We start from the raw sequence: 21,824 nt of genomic DNA on the forward strand, positions 1-21,824 counted from the left end.
TTTTTTTTATATATATATACATATTTTTTATATATATATATACATATTTTTATATATATATATATATACATATTTTTATATATATATATATATGTACATATTTTTTTTTATATATATATATATATATACATATTTGTTATATATATATATATACATATTTTTTATATATATATACATATTTTTTGTATATATATATACATTTTTTGTATATATATACATTTTATATATATATATATATTTTATATATATATATATATATATTTTTTTATATATATATATATATACATTTCTTGTATATATATACATTTTTTATATATATATATATATTTTATATATATATATACATTTTATATATATATATACATATTTTATATATATATACATATTTTATATGTATATACATATTTTATATGTATATACATATTTTATATATGTATACATATTTTATATATATATATACATATTTTATATATATATACATATTTTATATATGTATACATATTTTATATATATATATACATATTTTATATATATGTATATACATATTTTATATATATATACATATTTTATATATATATACATATTGTATATGTATATACATATTTTATATATGTATACATATTTTATATATATATACATATTTTATATATATGTATATACATATTTTATATATATATACATATTTTATATATATATATATAATATATATATATATACATATTTTATATATATATACATATTTTATATATATATACATATGTTATATATATATACATATTTTATATATATATACATATTTTATATATATATATATATATATATATATACATATTTTATATATATATACATATTTTATATATATATACATATTTTATATATATATACATATTTTATATATATATACATATTTTATATATATACATATTTTATATATATATACATATTTTATATATATATACATATTTTATATATATATATACATATTTGTATATATATACATATTTTATATATATATATACATATTTTATATATATATACATATTTTATATATATATACATATTTTATGTATATATATATATACATATGTTATATATATACATATTTTATATATATACAAATTTTATATATATATACATATTTTATATATATACATATACATGTTTTATATATATATATACATATTTTATATATATATACATATTTTATATATATATACATATTTTTATATATACACATGTTTTTATCTATATATACATATTTTTATCTATCTATACATATTTTGATCGATCTATATATTTTTATCTATATATACATATTTTATATATTCATATATACATATTTTATACATTCATATATACATATTTTATATATTCATATTTTATATATTCATATATACATATTTTATATATTCATATATACATATTTTATATATTCATATATACATATTTTATATATTCATATATACATATATACATATTTTATACATACATATATACATATTTTATATATATATATATACATATTTTATATATATATATATACATATTTTTATGCATACATACATATTTTTTGTACATACATATATACATATTTTATATATACATTTTTTATATATATATACATTTTATATATACATATATACATATTTTATATATACATATATACATATTTTATATCTACATATTTTATATATACATATATACATATATACATATTTTATATATACATATATACATATTTTATATATACTTGTATACATATTATACATATATACATGTTTTATATATACATATATACATATTTTATATATACTTATATACATATTTTATATATACTTATATACATTGTTTATATATACGTATTTCGCATAATTACATATATACATATTTCACATTTATATACGCATATATACATAAATACAGCACATATATTTATTTATATTGTATAATGTTTAATGTACACAAATATTATTTGCCTAAACATATGCAGATATATTGCGAACATATCCGTGTACTCCGGATCCTTATGATTACTGAATGAATTAGTGCTATTTCCATGGACTTATCAAAATTAAGAAAATTTTTTGACATATAATAGTGATAGAATGACCTAAAACAAAGGGGGAGGAGGGAGTGACTAAAGAAATCTGATGCTAAATCATGACTGATAAGCGACTAAATAAATACATATATACTTATCTTTATCCACTCAGGTTTCTTCCTTTTATTTAGTAGACATTTTTCTTTCTCTTTTCTTAAATTGTACACTTCAATGAGAATTTTTTGCTCCATTATTTGGAATTAAAAGAAAAATGGCCGCCACTTACGTCAACGACTTGTCTCTTTTTATGAGGAGGCACTTCAATTACACCGATTGTTCTAAGTGCAATATAAGATAAAAATATGGCGAAAAAATACTGCTTCCGGTCTATCAATCAAATATTGATTACTTGAGTTGAGAATTTTTTTCCTTCTGCTTTTTACTTATTATGGATGTTCAAATGGCCAACTTACTTTTCCTTTAAAAAAAAGTAGCACTTTTACAATGTACTATTTAATGCTAGTTTTTATTGCTCTGTTTTTGAATAGTTTTTTTTGTAATTTTTGCTTTAATGGGTTTCCATATATGAATATAATCTACTCAAGCGCCTCGAATGGATAATTTAAAGCAGATAAGAGTTTTTATTTGCCTCATCTTCTCTGAAAATCCAACGCACTAAAAGAAGCATACTCTGGCCTACAAAAAAATCCCTGAGCAGACCCATTCTCAGCATCCTCCGGTAAGAGTACCTTGTACAATTAGATATAAATTAAAACCTTAAATAAAAAAGGTCAAGCCTGGGAAAATGGACTTCCTAGGACTGAACATAACTATACCTCTGCCCGACAGTAATGAAGTCACTGTTAGTGTGATTGTTGTGGACGTATCCACGGCTCCTACAAACAACACCTACTCAAGCTGTGCCAGATGAGATTAACCCAGGGCGGATGAAAAATCAAAGAGGGACAGAAGTTATGCCACGCTTTTGGTTCAGGCATCGCTGGATAGCCCTGCTAGTTGCTTAGAAATACAACTTGTGTTGACACTTTTGCACCCTCGACAGTAATGGAATTGGTGACAAACACCGATGTAATTGTATTAGCAGAGGACTAAAATTGTTCAAAAGAGGAGAAGGATGTTGTAGTTTGCTTGAAGCGTAGTTTGAAAGGAGTTGTGTTTGAAGGCTATATCAATGCAGTTTTTAGGAAATACTGGGGATACGAGTTAGCATATAAAAGAATAATGACAAAATTAGAAGAAATTTTAAATTATAATACGTTTACCAACATAATGTATTGTACAAGATGGTAGGTGTTGATGTCCCTAATTTTAGAGAGTAGCATCTTTCTTCAGAGGAGAATATTAAAAAGAACTTATATTCGATGAGGCTTTTCTTTTGCCTGTTTTATATTTTTATTTATTTCTTTATTTTCGGAAGTCAGTGTCGCAGACTGTCAAATCAATTTCCAGGATATGAGTTTTGATGGTCGTGTCCACTGTGTTTCCTACGAACTGCATTGATATAGCCTTCAAACAGAACTCTGTTCAAAACATGCTGTTCTTCTCGACAGATTTTGTTTCAACTGATCACCACGGAGACAAATGGGATAAGCTTCTTCATGCAAGACAGCCTCAACAGCCGTGGCTGCTTAATGACTCTCCAAACTGAGGACCATTGTAAACTGACTCGGCATTATAAACACCCCTCCATCACCACTATGCAAGGAAATGCCTCCAGCCTGCTCTCAGCTCGCCAAGTGAGCAAGACATGCAATGAAACTTCCTGATATTTGCATATCGGTTTTGCAAAAAGACACTTTATTAAGTAACTATTATTTGTTGCTTGTATTATTAGGAATCTTTGAGCTACTGTTCTCATCTTGAGTATAATTTTCACAACGTTTTGGTCAATGTAACCTCCAACATTCTTCTCCTGAAAGCTGAAGGTTCAATCCTCAGTGTCGATGCCCCAAAAATACAATTGCGAATTACTTAGAACCTCTAACTTGTCATGGCTGATGGAACAAGAGCATGCTACCCCTGTTAAGTAAATAAATGGTTCTGTTCGAAATTCCATCCAGATACTTGAGTTCGACAAGATACACCTGAAGAAAGTCAGAAGTTACATCAGCCGAAACGTTGCAAAAATGACACTCAAGATGAGAAGAGAAACCCGAGGATTCCAAATAACATGAATATTCAATCCTTACCTTGTAACAGAGCGTGGAATCACGTATGCAAATGCTGAGCAATGTAAGAAAGAAGAAAGACTATAAAAAGGAGAGAGAGTGTGTTAGAGAGAATGATCACGTTAGAAACGTGAGTGACGTTACAGCTGTAATAAGAAGTCATGCGTGGCAGGAGAATTAGGAAATAAATGTCGTTTCAAAAAGAAATAAAAGTGGAGTTGAGTTATCACTTGTCCCATGTTCTTTGCGACTAGGTCTATGTGTGTTAACGCATGTACTAGGTTCCCATTTCCAAAATTCAGAAACGTAATATTATTTGTTGTCGTTGAATAAATCTTTGAATTAATAGAAATAAATTAAAAAGAAAATGAAACTTACTTTGGTATGGATGCTTTGCAGGGCTTTCCCACTGTATGTAAGCTTTGGTGTCAGAAAATAACACTTCCAACTTGTAAGGTTCGCTTCTTGGAGCTAAAAAAAGATAAAACCATGAAATTATTACACACACACAAAAAAAAAAAACATTAAAATATATTCACCAAATACATACATTACATTTCTCTTAGCCTGTCTTTCTGCTCTACATTTTCTCGAAAACTACTGGGTCGATCTGGTTGAAATTTTGTATTGACTTTTATTATGATAAGGTGCAGCAACTAATCATTATGGTATCAATTCAATGCACAGTTAGTGATTTATAAAGATTAGTCACTGCAATACCACATTTACTCTTGAAGTTTTCTCGGGAACTACTGTATTGGTCTGACTTTAATTTTGCATGGAATTTTCTAATGATAAGGTGCAGCGAACGAAGTATTATGGTATTCGTTCGATGAACAGTCAGGGGTTAATAGGGATTAATAGGGATTGATATTTAATGCAAAAATGAGCCCAAATTTAACCATATTCAACCATCAGTTTAGCATAAAGCATTCCTTCTAAGTCAACAGGCTATAAATTTTACCCATTTTTAACGTTTTTCTTTTCATATTTCTTTGTTGTATGCCTAAGCCTGACATTTAAGATAAAGATATTAATTAAATCCACCCTGTTCTCCAATTGTATTACCCAGGTAACAACACTTTTGAACAACCCCAAATAAATATATAATATGTACATTATAAATATAATTTTGTTTGCATATTTTGTAAGATTATGCAAAAAAGAAACAAAATTTTAATTCCAAGGGAAGCAACTCCATCCACTCCTAATTCTTGCAATCACACTTACACCTGCTCCTCCCTGTGCTCCAAATATCTCACCAAAATAGCAAAACTGACGTCGTATATTACTTACCTGGAGTGGGCTGGGCAGACGGATGGAGAAGGTTGAATGAGCCAAAGTGGTTTTCTTCAAAGTGGATCTTGTTATGGTGGTATTTTTCACCGTATTTGTCATAAACTTCATGAAGTACCTTGTTGCCATCTGTCCAATAAAAGGAGCCGTTATAACGGACCATGCTTTTGATAGCATGAAAGTTAGGCTTGACGACCTTTTCACGAATGTTGCTCTTTTGTTTTCCATCAATGAAGCTCGACATAACGGTGTTGAGCGAATCATTCGGAAAGTAGAGCTGGACATTCTGGAAATCTATAGCGAAGGCTTGTTGGTGGTTTGCAACGATCTGGATTGGTCGCCGCCTCCGGCTGTATAAACCCAAATCAACACGGTAAATTCCACTTCCGGGCTGAACGTAAAACAAATAGCTGAAATGAGATGCAAAAGACGACAGTTATGTATTCGGAAAAACTAGATGTTTGTTATGTTCTGGATTTTTGAGATGAGGATTGGTTATTCGTATTATTTGGATTCATCGGACTACTGTTCTCATTTTGAGTGTGATTTTTTAAATTCATACTAGAACTGTCCGCAAGGACTTGTGGTACAGTGATTAGAGTTCTTGGAAAAATCAATTGTAAAAAGTGATATTCTCCTGACGGTTGAAGGTTCAATTCTTAGTATGGACAATTGAAAAATACAATTGCGAATTACTTAGGACTTCTATCCAATCATGGCTGACAAAAAAAGAGCATGCTATCCCCGTGAAGTAAATAAAGGGTTCCGTTCGAAATTCCACCCAAATTCTCGAGTTCGGCAAGGTACACCTGAAGACGGTCGAGGGTTACATTGGCTGAAACGTTGCGAAAATAACACTCAAGATGAGAAGAATAGTGTGAAGAATCCAAATAATACGGACGTTTGTTGGAGTAAAGTGCACTAAATTAGTTATAAAAGAAAAAAAAAGAAAGAAATAAACAAAAACAAATGGATTCAACATACAGAGTTAAAATACCAACAGTGGACATTTGCAGTCATGACGCAATCTCTATTGTCCTGAGACGTTTAACTAGCAGATGCCAATCAAGGACCCATTCTCGACAAACCGTTCTATTTTAGTGGAATTTTAGTTGTTAGGCCAGGGTATTAGTCCCAGATACTCCTAGAAGATCCACCCCCCAGTTCCTTCTTTCTCTCTTTGGGAGGAGTTAGTTTATTGCTAATTGCCTGAGGCAGCCCCGACCAAGGAATGCAGACTGAGTTGCTCGGGCAAGTTTTAATAGGCCAAAGTGTTCTTCCTTTATGTAACAGAGCATGTATGGCGGCTATATGCATATACCAAACTGTGAGCGAAATTACGTCACTGTAAGGCGAAAGAAAAAGACCATAAAAAGGAGAGAGTATACGCTAGAGTAGACAATCACATTAGAGATGTAGGTGACGTCACGGCTGTAACGAGAAGTCACACATGACAGGAGACCGAGGAAATAAATGTCGTTTTTACAAAAATAAGGAGTCGAGTTATTACTTGTTCTATGTTCCTTGAAACGTAGACAATCTACAACGTGTGGGTCTCGTGTTTAAACGTGTGCTACATTACATTTAAGGGCGTTGGCTTCCCCACCACCTTCTGGCCTTGTGCCACATTTCCATGCGATGGGATCAAATACCCAATAGCTGTTGTACTACAGGTCTTAGGAAAGTCAAAAATCTATCATTATTATTATTATTATATAAGGGAGGTGGGAGGGGGGATTAATTTATTTAATTGTTATTGGAAATTGTTCGAAAAACAGCATCTAAATTATGTCAGTCTGTCTGTCTGTACCTCTTTTCTTTCTATTATATTGAACCAGTTGCCAGAGAGAGAGAGAGAGAGAGAAAGAGAGAGAGAGAGAGAGAGAGAGAGAGAGAGAGAGAGAGATGGGAGGGAGGCATCGATTAAAGGGAGGGGTGTATGCAAAAAGTAACCTTATTGAGAATAGTAGAGAGAGATTTTTTTTCTTTCTTTTTTGTAAAAAAGATGCTACACACTTGTTTTATTAACTCTTCTGTTACCCGTGCTCCGGACAACGCCGGGTATCCTTGCTAGTGATTCATAAAAAGAAAACTTCTTGGACTGATTACAAAGTCAGGAAGAATCTGCTTCACCATAAATTCGGTATGGTCTATGCGCACATTGGACAACAAAACCACGTAACGATCCGTTCGTACCAATGTCGCTGCAAAAACAAATGCGCGACTCCAGTGAGATGAGCAGAAAATCTTGAAAACATGGAACTTACCCGTTGATAGGATCAACATGGAGATCTTCGGGTCTTGAAGGAAGGCCATCCAGGAAAACCGAGCAATTATTATCCTGGGGCAACAGACACTGAAAAATCTGTAAAAAAAATATTTAAAATATTTCAATCATTCACAGACTGGCATTGCAGTAGTTCTAATTCAGAACTTTTATTTTTTTGATAAAAGAAAAGAACAAAAATTTTGACTTCCGCTTTCTCGTTACCAGAAGTCATGCCGGTGTATCTCAAGGAAACGTACCGTCTGATTAATGTTTACATAATTCCAGTTTAAGTTTTAAAAAACTTTACATATGTTCTTATGGCATCTTTTCATTTTGGGCGGCATTCTTTCAGTTTATTTTCTTTTTGAAAAAGAGATTTTATTCTCGAAATTATCACAGACATTTACCATCCCGGTAATATTAAACAGTAAACTCATATTTACTGGTTTTTATATGTGAATGATTTAGAAAAATAGGTATACGAAGATATATAATCTTAATAAGGTCTTTGTTCGTTTTTGTTCATACGTCATGTCACTTCACCCCATCAGTATTCTACATTGCTAACAGCCTTCTTACACACTTACATATTTGTTAACCGGCAATGCTTCAAAAATAATTACATTTCCCTTCATATATAAAAGATGTACCGGCGTTGCCCGGTATTAAACATAATATTAAATTCCTTTAAAAACATGAAGTAGAAAAAAAAAACGGACAGAAACTGACACATGTGCATGCAAATATTATGCTTTTTCTAAACAGTTCACTTCTTGTAAGTAAAAAAATACTCGAGCTGAGATCGAAACTAAAACCTAAAGACAGTGAGTCATGTACGATAACCATTAGACTAGCTTGCCACAATCTTTAAAAAGTGTTTTCAATCTTCGCGAAATAGTTAACAAACAGATAAAAATCCTATGACCCCCCCCCCCCAAGTACTAATATTTCAATTTTTACCCTTTATCAGCCCTTTTTTCCTGAAAACCGATTAAAAAGTTCTCCACGTGTCTGAATACCCTATCTACAAAATTTCAAGTCTGTAGATCAAAAATTCGTGGAGTATACACGTTGAGAATCGTTCTCATACACATATTCTCACTTATATATATATATATATATATATATATATATATATTCCTGAGTTTATATAAAAACATATATCATATTTTTAAGACACATATCCTTTATAATATCGTCTAAATTGTTTCAAATAACAAGCTCAATGAAGTTATGTGTCCGGCTTCAGAGCATATATGCTGGTTGGTTGTGTCTCAACGATATTTTTTTTTTTAATATTTAATTATCTCTGAAAGCAGCGAAATAGACCAAATATAATATTCTTTATTACGAGTTGCAAAACGTGCGTAAGATTGTAAAGAATTTTTTTTTCTAAAACAAAGAATAAAAATTAAGATTCTTTACTTTGTTTATTGGGATGCTCAATCTATGGGATACGCCCCAACTATGTATTCATTAATTCAGTAAGCAGATGTGTTAGTAGAATGAGATCAAGTGAAATAATTTTCAGTAAATTAATATTTGTTAAACTTCCGGCGTTTTCCAGGAATGAATTCAATTCGGACGACCCGTGCAACCCCGCTTAAAGCCCCGAACCATATATATATATATATATATATATATATATATATATATATATATATATATATATATATATATACTAGCATTTCAGCTCGGCGTTGCCCAGGTGGTTGGAGGTGTATGTTGAGCAAAAAAAAAAAAAAAAAAGCGGTAATTTTTTTTTACTTTGACCCCTATTATGACCCCATAACATTTATTGTTTTGGGCTCAAATAAAGTTATTAAGTTAGATCCATGTTCAAGGAACCTATATCTAAAATATCAAGTGTTTATGCCCAAAATTGTCGGAGGAGTTTGGTAGAGTTCTCAAAGGTCATATCGTTGAACTTTGACCCCTTAACAGCTAAATTTCTGGCCGAAACCCGATTACATCGATTTTCTCAAATCTCAGTACCCTGTATATCAAATTTCAAGAGTGTAGACTAAAAATTGAAAGAGTTATTGCGTAGGGAAATGTATATACACACACACACACACACACACACAGGTACGTTAATAAATTCAGGACATTCAGCATTGTCTTAATCGAACGAGAATAAAAAGACACCAACAAACAAGTGCTCCTCTTCGAGTGCTTCAAGATTATGCTTTTATTGCCTTCAACAGGATCTGTGAATCACTATAGAAAAGCAATTGACAGACTCAGAAGAACCTCTTTTATTTTTTCAAGATATCGTGTCAGAGATTCTCAAGAGATTAAAAGGACGCAAAAGAGGGCGAAAAAGAACTAATTTCTTTTATCGACTGATCAGATAATCGCGTGCACGCGAGTTCTACAAAAGACGAAACATGGAAAAAAAAAAAGAAGTTCTCTGCGACGTAAAGAAGAGGTGAGTTCAAAAATAGAACCAGAAAAATGCGAATATGAATGAAAATGCTTGTATAATGAAGACAAAAAAAAAGGAAAGGGAAAAAAGAGAGGGAAACTAAAGAGTTGTGGTTCTTGAAAGTTTTACAAGTTAAAGCCAACAACATTGGCACCCTTTTTACTGGATGGCAGTCTAACGAGGCGTAAAAGAACACAGGGAGAACATCTGGATGAAGTTGGAGACGGAATTAGTGAAGTTTTATGAGTGTTATGATTTGCTCCCAAACATACATTGTTAGAATTTGAGAGTTTTTTGACAGTTTTACATTACTAGACAAATACCCACCCCTCTTCATTCATATATATATATATATATATATATTGTGTACAGAAAATTGTTAGATGAGACAAATCATTGGTACCGTCGGTTTCAAGTCCGATAATAAGGACCGTTTAAGGTATCCTTATAAAGCTCTCTTCGGCCAATATTCGTCTAAGAGAGCTTGATAAGGATACCTTAAACGGTCCTTATTATCGGGCTTGAAACCGACGGTACCAATGATTTGTCTCATCTAACAACTTTCTGTACACAATATATAAATACGCTCTTACATTTCGGATTTTCCTTTTAATTGAGCACTCTGCTGGATTTCTTTTTCCAAAAGAACTAATCATATATATATATATATATATATATATATATATATATATATAATGATGATAATGATGATTGCAACGTCTTGTCAGACGAGTGCCACTCCCTCAGTCACTGAAAGTCCATGTGCCCGAAAATGACTTTTCAGTCCTGTCAGCGACTTGCACACCCTCAAGCAGACAAAACACTGAAGACAGTCATTGGTTTGGATTAAACTAAAAGGAACGAGACCCGTATCATTGTGCGCTTTCATGTGATTTACAAGGCCTGCCTTGGACAACAAAGCCCGGCCACACATCTCACAAATCCAAAAATCTCCATGATTGGGCAGCAAGGTTTGGCGTTTCCTACGTGCTCTCTTGAGCTTCGCTAGTGGAACCAGTGGAAATTCCACAGCGGATTCTTTCATATGTAATATATTGATGGTGGACAAATTTATTTTATGTATGAAAACCAAAGAGGGGAGATATAAAATATGAAAAATATATGGAATCAAGTCTCCCCTTGCTGTTATTTCAGATCATTTGAAATCACAACAGCACGTTTTAGACTCTCCTACATAAAGGCCAGAGGCTTTGGAGAAATATCAGATATTTTGTAATTCATTTGCAAAACTAGGAAAACAAATGACTATGATTGAAACATTGCACAATATTGCAGAATAACTTCTGATTATTTAGATTTTTCAAATTATTGTTTTCAGTTTGAGTGCTATTTTCACGTTTTTGTCTGCACATACGAAAGAGTGAGTGTGTCTGAGAAAAGCACTGACAGTGTCACAAGTTGAGGAAGATATGGTCCTCCACTCTCTCAGAAAAGTTGAAAGTAATACTCTTTCTTGCCACAGTAGAAACAGTCCTTCTCTATGGTGCTGAGGCATGGACTCTTACAAATGCGCTGAAGAAGAGACTGGATGGCTGTTACATACGGATGCTCAGGATGACCCTCAATACATCATGGAGGAGCCATGCAGCAAACCAACAGCTTCATGGTAACCTACCACCAGTATCACTGAAAGTACAGCAGAGAAGGATGAGAGTAGCCGATCACTGCATGAGACATAATGAAGAGGAAGCCAGCAAGCTAGTTCTCTGGATACCAACAGATGGACACCCAAACTGTGGTGGAAGAATGACTTAGATTGACAACCTGCTCCAGGACACAGGATTGGAAAGTGTTCAGAACCTGCAAACTATCACACGAGACAAAGGGAACTGGAGCAGTCATGTAGATTCGGTGGTGAAGCGTCCTGAAAGAGGACAGAGTTAATTTAGTTTGATCACTATAACTATTCAACCTCTTCAAGTATATCGTATCGAACTCGGGAATCTACATGGAATTTCGAATGGAACCATTTATTTAATCCACGGAGGAAGTATGCACTTGTTCCGTCAGGTAGAAGTTTTGATTAATCTGCAATTGTATTAAAAGTGTCGCCCACACTGAAAATTGAACCTTCAACCGCCAGAAGAGTAACTTTACAACTGAATTTTATCAAGTACTTTATCTACTACACCCTGGATCATTTCATTTGACGTGTGAGAAACGGGGTACTATTGTTGTACAAGTATAAGAACAATACTATTTTTTAAATAGAGTATTTGTATTTTATATACATAAAATAGTAGATGTATCTGTATGTGTTTGTCTGTAAATATTTAACTGGTAAACTCTTAAACTACTAGTCACATAACACTGAAATTAATAGAAACTAATCATACGCCAAGAATGGTTTATAAAGAGTAAAATGTTTATTTGGATGGATCAATAACGCGTACAAAAGTCGACAAATTTAAATGCAAAATGTTCATTTCAACTTGCCGGCATATTTTTACTTCTTTCTGCGCATGCCCAAATTCAATTCATTTCTTCAACTCGTTTAATATTAAATCTTTCTTATCTAGCTCTTGATAGCTGCATAGGTAAGAGACGCAGTTGGAGGGCTAAAATTTTTGGTTTCGATTCTAGCTGATGGCATCTAAGTAATTTTATTTCTTTTTAATCTTTTTAAACCATTAGGTACAATATGGTATTCAATAGAAAACGGGATTTGTAATAATAAATACGAAAGCTGCAAAAATTAAAATATATTTAAGCGTATTTTACGACCCGGCAAGCCGCCTATCTCCCCCCGATTGTATAGGAATTACAAATATATATGTATTCCTGTTTTCTGCTGACTTGCCACATTGCTGTATTATTTTATGTGGAAATTCGACTTGGAAGGAAAGTAAGAATAATTAAAAACACGTAAGTTATCAACATGCAGGTATTTTTGTTGGGTGAATTTCAAAATGCATATTTTTACACATTGTTATTTGTGTGTCTCTTGCTTTGTCATCTCGTAAACGTTTTTGTTTTTCTTTTTGTTTTTTTACCCTAAAGAAAGCATCCGCATCCTATCTTGCAAAAGAAAAAAAACAAATAAATAAATAAAACTACAATCCAGAAATCAGTCATATAAACAAAGACTAAGGTTAAACAATGTAAACATGAAAATAGTGCAAAAAAACAAAAAAAGGTAATAAAAAAGAATTAGGGAACAAAACGAAAACGCATGATTATGGAAGAAAAAATTTTGTGAAAAAACAAAGAAATGGAAAAAAAAAAACTAAAAGAAAAAACAACAGAATAGAAGTTAAATAATGTTAACATAGATGGTAGGAAAACAGTGCAACAAAAAAAAAAAGAAAAAAAAGAAGAAAACAAAGGCATCATTGTCTAAGAAAATAGTGTTTCTTATTTGTGTTTTTTTAAAGAAATACAATTGCCACAAAAGAAAGTCAAGATTATGTTGAAGGAAAGAAAAAATAGAAAAAGGAAAGGAAAAATATAAAAAAACTGATTAAAAAAAATGGAAGCAGCAAAATTAAAGTCCAACAAAACCAGAATGAGGTAAAACGAAACATGAGTATAAAAAGGGGCGTAAGAGTAGAAAGAAAAAGGATAAATAAATAGGAGTACCTATTTACAATGCCTCCCCACGGGACAGAGTTAGACACCATGGTCGTTTTTTAACGTGGAGAAAAAAAGGAACAAAAATAAAAATTGTCTCAGTTATGAAGGATTTCTCCATTGACAGGGAACAAGAAATTGAAGTGCAGCATTTAAAGAACAGATTCTACACTTTGATCTTGGCCCGATAAATAAATAGGAGTAGAGAGCAAAAAGGAGTAAGAACAGCATTAAAGGAGTACCAGTAAGGAGAGATAAAAAGAAGAAAAGATATGAGTACATTTATCACCTTTCCAGGCAGTTCGACACAAGGGCAAGTGATGTCATTGAAAAGCAAGGTGCACTAGGAGAAGCATACTCTTGCCTATAAAAATGCCTAAGCAGCTCCGTCGAAATTCCTTGACAGAGCCGTATCAACCGATTAGAAACCAACTAATCCTTTCACAAAGAGACAAGGTAGAACCTAAGCCTACAATAATGATTTCCGTTTGTTTTTTTACTATTAATTTTCTTTTGTAAAATTATTTTACTTATAACCGAATGCCTATATGTATCATATTGTGTCATATTAAACATAAAAAAAGTGAAAGGCAAAAATATATAAATAGTTTATATATATATATATATATATATATATATATATATATATAATTATGTATATACATTCTTTTTTTTTTTTTTTTTACAGTGGTCACCACTTATCAAGGCCCGGAAGCCACTCAGGGATAAGGGTTATTGCAAGTACGTTACGTTAGTGTGGAGAGTTGATGAAGTGTTTACTTAAGGGGGCGGTTCCTTAGGAATTTGTTAACGTTGGACTTGACCACATTCAAGTTGTAGTGAGGTGGGAAGCAGGCAGACGGAACAGAGTTCCACAGGCGTGCAGTTCTAAGTATTGTTAAATTGCACAGAGTGTTCTTGCTGAATGAGCTTTTTTTTTTTATATAATTTTTACATTTTCCTAATGGTCGTTCTTATTTCTTGGTCGAATCTATGCATAGTCGTTTTCGTCCATCTATTTTCAGTCAAAAGAAAAAAAACAGATGGATGACTTGTCTGTGTATATATATATATATATATATATATATATATATATATATATATATATATATATATTCGAACTAGGAAAGAACTTTAAATGTGTATTCCTTGTTCAAATAATAATTTTTTGTTTTAAAATTCTATATTAATGCAAAAAATGTAAATATAAAACGAACAATATGTGTGTGTGTGTGTATGTGTGTGCGCGTGCGTGTATGTAGAGAAAGAGAAAACAAGGAAATTGACGAGTAAAATACAAATTAAATAAATTATAATATTGATTAATCCATCAAATATTCAAACAAGGAAGTATGATAAAGAAAAATCCTTAATGATAAGTGTAAGCAAAGAATAGCACAAAGTGAAAAATGAGACTCGTACAGTATTGAACCCTGTGCCTAACATGAGCGTCATCTTTAACCACTGGACTAACTAGCCGTACGTCCTGAGGAAGCCGGTATTGGACAAATAACTCATCCCGCAAAGTGGTCTCTTTCCTGAGGCACAGATTTGATTTCAAACAGGCAAAACCAACGATGGTCATGACAAAGAACACTACCTGAGAGCCCATCTTTTAAATTCCTTGGCCTAACATTCACAAGAAACATGAATTGGAACAATTACATTGAGGACATTGCCAAGGCTGCTACAAAGAAGGTGTGCTCCCTCTACCGTGTTAGAAAATTATCCACCTCAGAGAGCATCCAATATTTTTACAAAGTCACAATTCGTTCATCCATGGAGTATTGTTGCCACATCTGTGCTGGTGCATCTATCGCTAGTCTCTTACTCTTAGACAGGGTCAAATCTAATAAGTTCTGCATTGTCGAGCAAGCTTCAACCTCTGTCCCATCGTCACAGCGTTGCATCCCTATGTCTGTTTTACAAGTAATTTTATGGAATGTGCTCCGATGAATTCATAGTATCAAAATATCACTCTTTACTACTGCGATCCTTAGATGCTAGAAAACCTACTTCTCTAATAGTTTATTCCTTAGGACTGCAATTCTTTGGTATTTCCTCCCTGTTTTCCTGACTGTACTAACCTGCAGAAGTTTGAATGTAATGTGAACAGACTACGCAGCTTGCTACTCAACTCCCCACAGTTCCTTGTTAGGCATGAACTAAAATAACAGCTCCTTACGTTCTAAGCGGACCTTGTTTGGGTTTCAAAGTAAAACAGATCATTTAAGGCGAATAGACGAAGCAATAAAATTCCTGCAGGCCAACAGATTTTACGACCTTCTCTCGTAACTTACCTTGTCATCTCCGGCAATGTATGCCTTATTGTCAAGCCAATCCACACTTATTGATTGCGGCTGGATCACGTTTGGATAAATATCCTTTTTGATCTCCTGAGAAGAGTTTGTATACACCAAATTGACTTTACCATCGGCGTCACTGAAAAGAACCAGCTTTTCTTTAATGTGAACCCCAATGCCTGAAAAGAACAAAACAAAAAAAAAATTATTCGTAATTGTCATGCTGTATCCACTTTACGGATAATAATAAACTCTCCCACTTCCCATAAAGACCGGAGGGGGGGTATATGTCCCCGGCGTCAGCACATAGGTTATAAACAGTTCTTGCACTCGTGGCAGTCGGACTGACGTATACACACACCCTTCATTTGTTGAATTTGCTTTTCTGTTCAATATATTTTTGTTTACACTGATTACCGAGTTGTATTTTTCTAACGGACCCTTACAAGACCACAGTAGTAACCCCAGAGATTAAAAAAAATGTTTAAATATTAAAGCAGGCCTTCTTTTACTTTGGTTGTTACCAGTGGCATGCAGGAGTGTGGTGATGCCCTCCCGGTGGTGCCCAGGAACAACTACTTGATTGCATGCCTCAAAGACTCAAACATAAGCCTGAGAAATATGAGGAAGGTAGGCAGTTTGAATACGATTGCATGCCGTCCTAATTTGGATAATCGTCCCCTCTCCCTCTGTTGCCCTTTGCCCGCCACTGGTTGCCCTTACGTCAAGCAATATAAAGCTAAAACCTAAATAGCCGACTATAGTTGAGGGCAGCATTATGGCTTCCTTTTCATTAGCTGCTACACAGCGGTGTAGGGAAGGGGGCTTCTCTATTGCCAGGCTTACTCTGGTTGCTCTTGATCCTTCCCATATAATGCTAAGTGGCACCAAGCACCATTGTTTAAGTCTTTGATATGACTCGACCGGAGATTGAACACTTGTCTCCTGGACCATTAGCGAACACCATTACTGTTATACCAAATTATATAAGCAAATAGTAGTTTATTTGAAGCGTTGCTGGTAAAGGAATATATGGAAGTTTTAAAAAGCCAAGAGCAATGCGGAAAGGACCAGAGCCACAAGAAGAAAGAAAGGGAAAACAAGTAAACAAATAGACAGGCATGTTCGAGTAGAGAAATGTCTAATTATTTATTAATTTATCACTCCTCCTCTCATTACATAATTATTTGCAAGTTATTGGTATGGCTGGTGTATATTAAGTCTGTTGGTGGTATGGAACTTTGATTAATTTCGGGAGAAAGTACCTCGCCTTTTTCGCCATCTTGAATATACTCTTGTTTCCTTTTTGAAAAGGGGAGGTATATATATATATATATATATATATATATATATATATATATATATATATATATGTGTGTGTGTGTGTGTGTGTGTGTCTCTTGAGAGTAAACGGAGACATATATATATATATATTTAACACCGGCTGTAATCATATTTCCTTGCACTGATGATTCCTGAAAGGATGAAACACTAGTGTCTGTAGGTATTAAAACAATAATAGTAATAAGTAGGTCAGCCCCTTTAAGAACTCTGTTCTTATTGTTGAGCACTAATTTCAGTTAACATGTGCAGATTATGATGTTATAATCATAAGATCACTCTTGCAGTCAATGACATTTGCGCTTAATATAAATGTTAATTTCGACGGTATTTCTCGCGGTTAACATTGGCCGTGTGGTTTGTTCCTTGCTAATGGAGTCAGAGTTGGCTTTGTGGCCAGGTTCGATTCTCTCAACTGCCTGTAACTATAACTCTCTGCACTGATGATTCCCAAAAGGCTGAAACACTAGTGTCTTTAAGTAATCAAATAATATATATATATATATATATATATATATATATATATATATACAATTAGTCATCCATCGATAAACTGTTTTGCTGTATCACAGCTCTTCAGTGTGACTAGACTAGCACGTCTCCTTAGACAAGAATTGAACCATAAGCTATTGAGTTGATAATTGTCATTCTTTTCTAGGATTACACCACTTAACCTTGATCCTTATTATATAACGCTGAGTGTTTAGCATATTGGCATCAAGTACCATTTTATTGTCTTTGATATGATTTGACAGAGAAATCAACCCCAGTCTCCCAAATGGTTGCATTAAAAACTTATCTGCTGTTTTTTATTTAATTTTTTATTTACTAATAAGTTATCAAGGCCAAAAACCAATTAAAGATATTGTAACTTGATTGATGAATATTATTCACCATTTTCAATCCTCTCATAATATTCATTTGATTAGTTATGAGAACGAGAATGATAAGATGGAGGTGTAATGCGAGTCTTAAAGACAGGCTTAGTTCTGTTGATCTTGAAGGAAGGTTAAATCTGGAATGTGCAGAGAGATGCCTGCCGAAGAATAGACTTTGTTTGATATAGTTACAGTGAAAGAATGGATGAGAGTTCTTCGGTTAGTAAATGTAGAACAGTTGAGGTAGCAGGTTCAGTTCACACGAAAAGGCCAAGGAAAACATGGAAGGAAGTAATAAAAACGGAATTGGGAGAAAGAAGGATAGATTAAGACCTGACCAGAGATATGTTACTTTGAAAGTAAATGTTTTAAAGCTGTTCAACGGATAACGCATGTAAAATGGACGTTAAACTGATGGTGATGACAATAAGAAGGGGTAAGAGGAGGGCTGTTTATGACAAGTATTTGAAGATGACTATGTTGTAGCCTGCAGTGAAGTAAACCCTTGATAACGTGTTCCAAGAATCGGAAAGGATGTCAGTAGCAAACTGACTTGGCCTTCGTGGGGGCAGGCAAGTAAATAGGGACATTAAATTCTCATGATTTCGGAAAGAATTCAGTCCAGCTTGTTTACCTCGGCACCCACTTTTATAAACAGAGTTCTATTCTCGTTCAATATGTCTTCACGTTCTATCAAAGGCGAACGTCTCTCCCGTCTGATGTGGCAACAATAAACATCCTGTTCGAGTTTCGATGTCGTAAACAGACTTGCCTACAGTTATACACGACAAGAATACGCTGCATTATGGGAACTGATTAGCTGACACTAAACCAAGAGTATCGGATGGAATCATCAACAAGAAGAAATTATTTTTTACCAAGGAACCAATTCCAGAGAATCGTTGGCTCTTTTCCAAGCCTCATCAAACCATCCCATTTGAAACAAATTTGAGCGATTATTATGATCTCTTTCGCTTCGTTTCTTTGAATGTGTATGTGTGTGGGTGAGCTTAATGACTTAGCTCATCCCTTTCACATCAACGACAACAGGGGGGGTGAAGTTGGCTAAGTAATTAACGACAAGCACTGGTAGCCTAGGTGTGCCGAGTTCGAATCCAGTTCATCGCACAGAAACATTTTTACTTAGGATGTTGGCAAGTTTTACATAGTCCCTCCCAGTGAGTGCCCGATGCCTTTCTAGAAAGAATTCTAACTAGAAAGATAACAGGGAAACGAATGCCAACACTAACCATCCGATTCATTTAAAATAAACGAAGCTCAACAACAAATACGAAAGAGGAACACAGACCTTATTCATTATAAAAAGGGCAGTTATTCTTTTTCTTTTTTTCAGTTTTCTTATACTTTTGTTTTTAATGAGGATATGACATCCCACCAGACGTCAGACATTCACCTGCTATTACAGAGACTCCAAATGAAAGAGATTTTTAAGATTGTAACCATCCCTTTGAGTGCAATTGTTTGAATCTCTCTTGCACTTGATTCACCGGGTATGTTAGGTAGTTTTTCAATATGTGAGTAGAACTTAGTACAAAAATATATTTAGTATAATAAAGCTCCAGAGAGGCACCGGATTTCATCCTCTGCAGGAAAAAATCTTTTATTATTTACTTCTGCCCCATAGCAAGAAGATGTGACACAAGGTCGGAAGGTGGGGCAAGTTAAGTTATTGCTTCTAAAGGAGGAGCACTCTGGATTTGCAAAAAAATTCTGGACAACCCTATCGGCATTCTCCGACCAGGGCGCCTCAAGCAGCAAACAACAAGATTACTACATCTGAAAGTGGAGGGGAGAGGCTCGGGAGGATGGACCTCTTAAGACTATCCATAACCATAACTCAGCCTGGCAGAAGACATGCCGCCATCGTTTTATTTTTATTCAATTTCTTATTTACTAATGAGTCATCGCTTATCAAGGCCAAAAGCCACTCGAAGATATTCTAACTTGAGTGATGAATATTATGAGAGGATTAAAAATGCATTCCATGTTCAATCCTCTCGTAATATTCATTTGATTAGTGGATTTGAGAACCAGAATGATAAGATGGATGTGTAATGCAAGTCTTAAAGACAGACTTAGTTCTGATGACCTTGAAGGAAGATTAAATCTGGAATGTGCAGAGAGATGTGTGCAGAAGAATACACTTTGTTGACATATAGGGTGGAATGGCCCACCTCCATCGAACCGATTGCTGAAAGTACTTGCTTCGTTTCTTTCATCTCACGATATTTTGCTTTCTGTCCACTCTTGGTTTATGGCCATTTTAACCCCTTCATTTAAACTTTACACCCCGGTACAGATTCCTGCTAGTCAGACGCACCTTATATTTCTCATTCTACTGGCATCCATACAGCGATACATACTCATATTTCCTTTCCTCTATGTACTTCTCCCCCCCCCCTTTCTCCCTATTTTTCTCATGATTTTTTTTTCTTAGGACTTGTTTTAAAATAAAAACTCTGTAAAGTATAAACAGTTTTGATTTTAGTTTAAAAAATAGAGGAGGGCTGGATCTCTAAATGAGGTGCAGCCGAACCATGTATGCACGTATGTAGCCAATAATGTCTTTATGAATGAACATACTATAATTATACTCTGCTCATTATTGAGTACTTTTTGATAAACACTGGATTTTTAGAAGATTTAAGGAAATACATATATATATATATATATATATATATATATATATATATATATATATATATGCGATGCCTCCGTTTAGTCTCAAGAGACAATGGATATCCCCTGTAAGGGTAACTGCGCATGTAATCATGAGGCAAGGGTTGTACAATCTCCAGCCACACCTCTTCTGAATTGGTACTGTTTGGGCCCAGTGGCAAGGAGAAGTCCAAAACTAACTAGAAACAATGCCGAAATAAGTGGAGAGCAGATATCGCACCTGGAACTCTCAAATGGTCACCCATTTTAGTACTGACCAAGATCAACGTTGCTTAACTTCGATGATCTGACGGGAACCGGCGTATCAACGTGATTATATCACGAAATATATCTATATCATTTATTTGTTTTTATTTGCGATACTTTTTGAATTAATTCAATTATTGATACGAAAGTGCATTTTTACCTAAGTGCGAATTGGGAATAATTTTCCCTTTGGCCAATTTGTTACCTCCAAATGAGGAGCGGCATATGTACTGTTTTAAAAATATAATTATACAATCGCTAGATTCAGCCACTCTGACGGGTCGTAGACGACGAAACACGTGTCAGTGGAAAATTATATTTTAAAAACTATATATATATTGTGTATAGATTTTCGATATTTACTGCAACAGTGCTTAATGCGTGAGTAGAGCATGAACATATATATTTAGGGCAATTAGGCTACACACATGCGTCCGGGTTTCATCCGCTGACCGAGACAGAAAAGATTAAGTGTAGCACCAGAACAGAAAAAAAAAAAAAAATTAAAATTACCTCAATCCAGAAAGATTTATCCTCCATCA

At 33.6% G+C, this 21,824-nt stretch overlaps 1 protein-coding gene across 3 annotated transcripts in view; it reads right to left on the reverse strand.

Annotated features, from left to right (window-relative positions):
• The window catches only part of LOC145239826 (proto-oncogene tyrosine-protein kinase ROS-like), a 682,889-nt gene that overhangs the window by 179,636 nt on the left and 481,429 nt on the right, over positions 1–21,824 (reverse strand). For all 3 annotated transcript variants that reach the window (XM_080103360.1, XM_080103359.1, XM_080103361.1), the window contains exons 11-14: positions 16,115–16,296; positions 7,794–7,891; positions 5,527–5,936; positions 4,609–4,701 (exon numbers count right to left, since the gene is read on the reverse strand). In XM_080103360.1, the coding sequence (XP_079959486.1) occupies positions 4,609–4,701; positions 5,527–5,936; positions 7,794–7,891; positions 16,115–16,296 (783 nt within the window). The remainder of the gene's footprint in view (positions 1–4,608; positions 4,702–5,526; positions 5,937–7,793; positions 7,892–16,114; positions 16,297–21,824) is intronic.

This window comes from Euprymna scolopes, chromosome 19, assembly GCF_053919585.1.
Source record: "Euprymna scolopes isolate OS-2025 chromosome 19, ASM5391958v1, whole genome shotgun sequence".
Classification (NCBI taxonomy): domain Eukaryota; kingdom Metazoa; phylum Mollusca; class Cephalopoda; order Sepiida; family Sepiolidae; genus Euprymna; species Euprymna scolopes.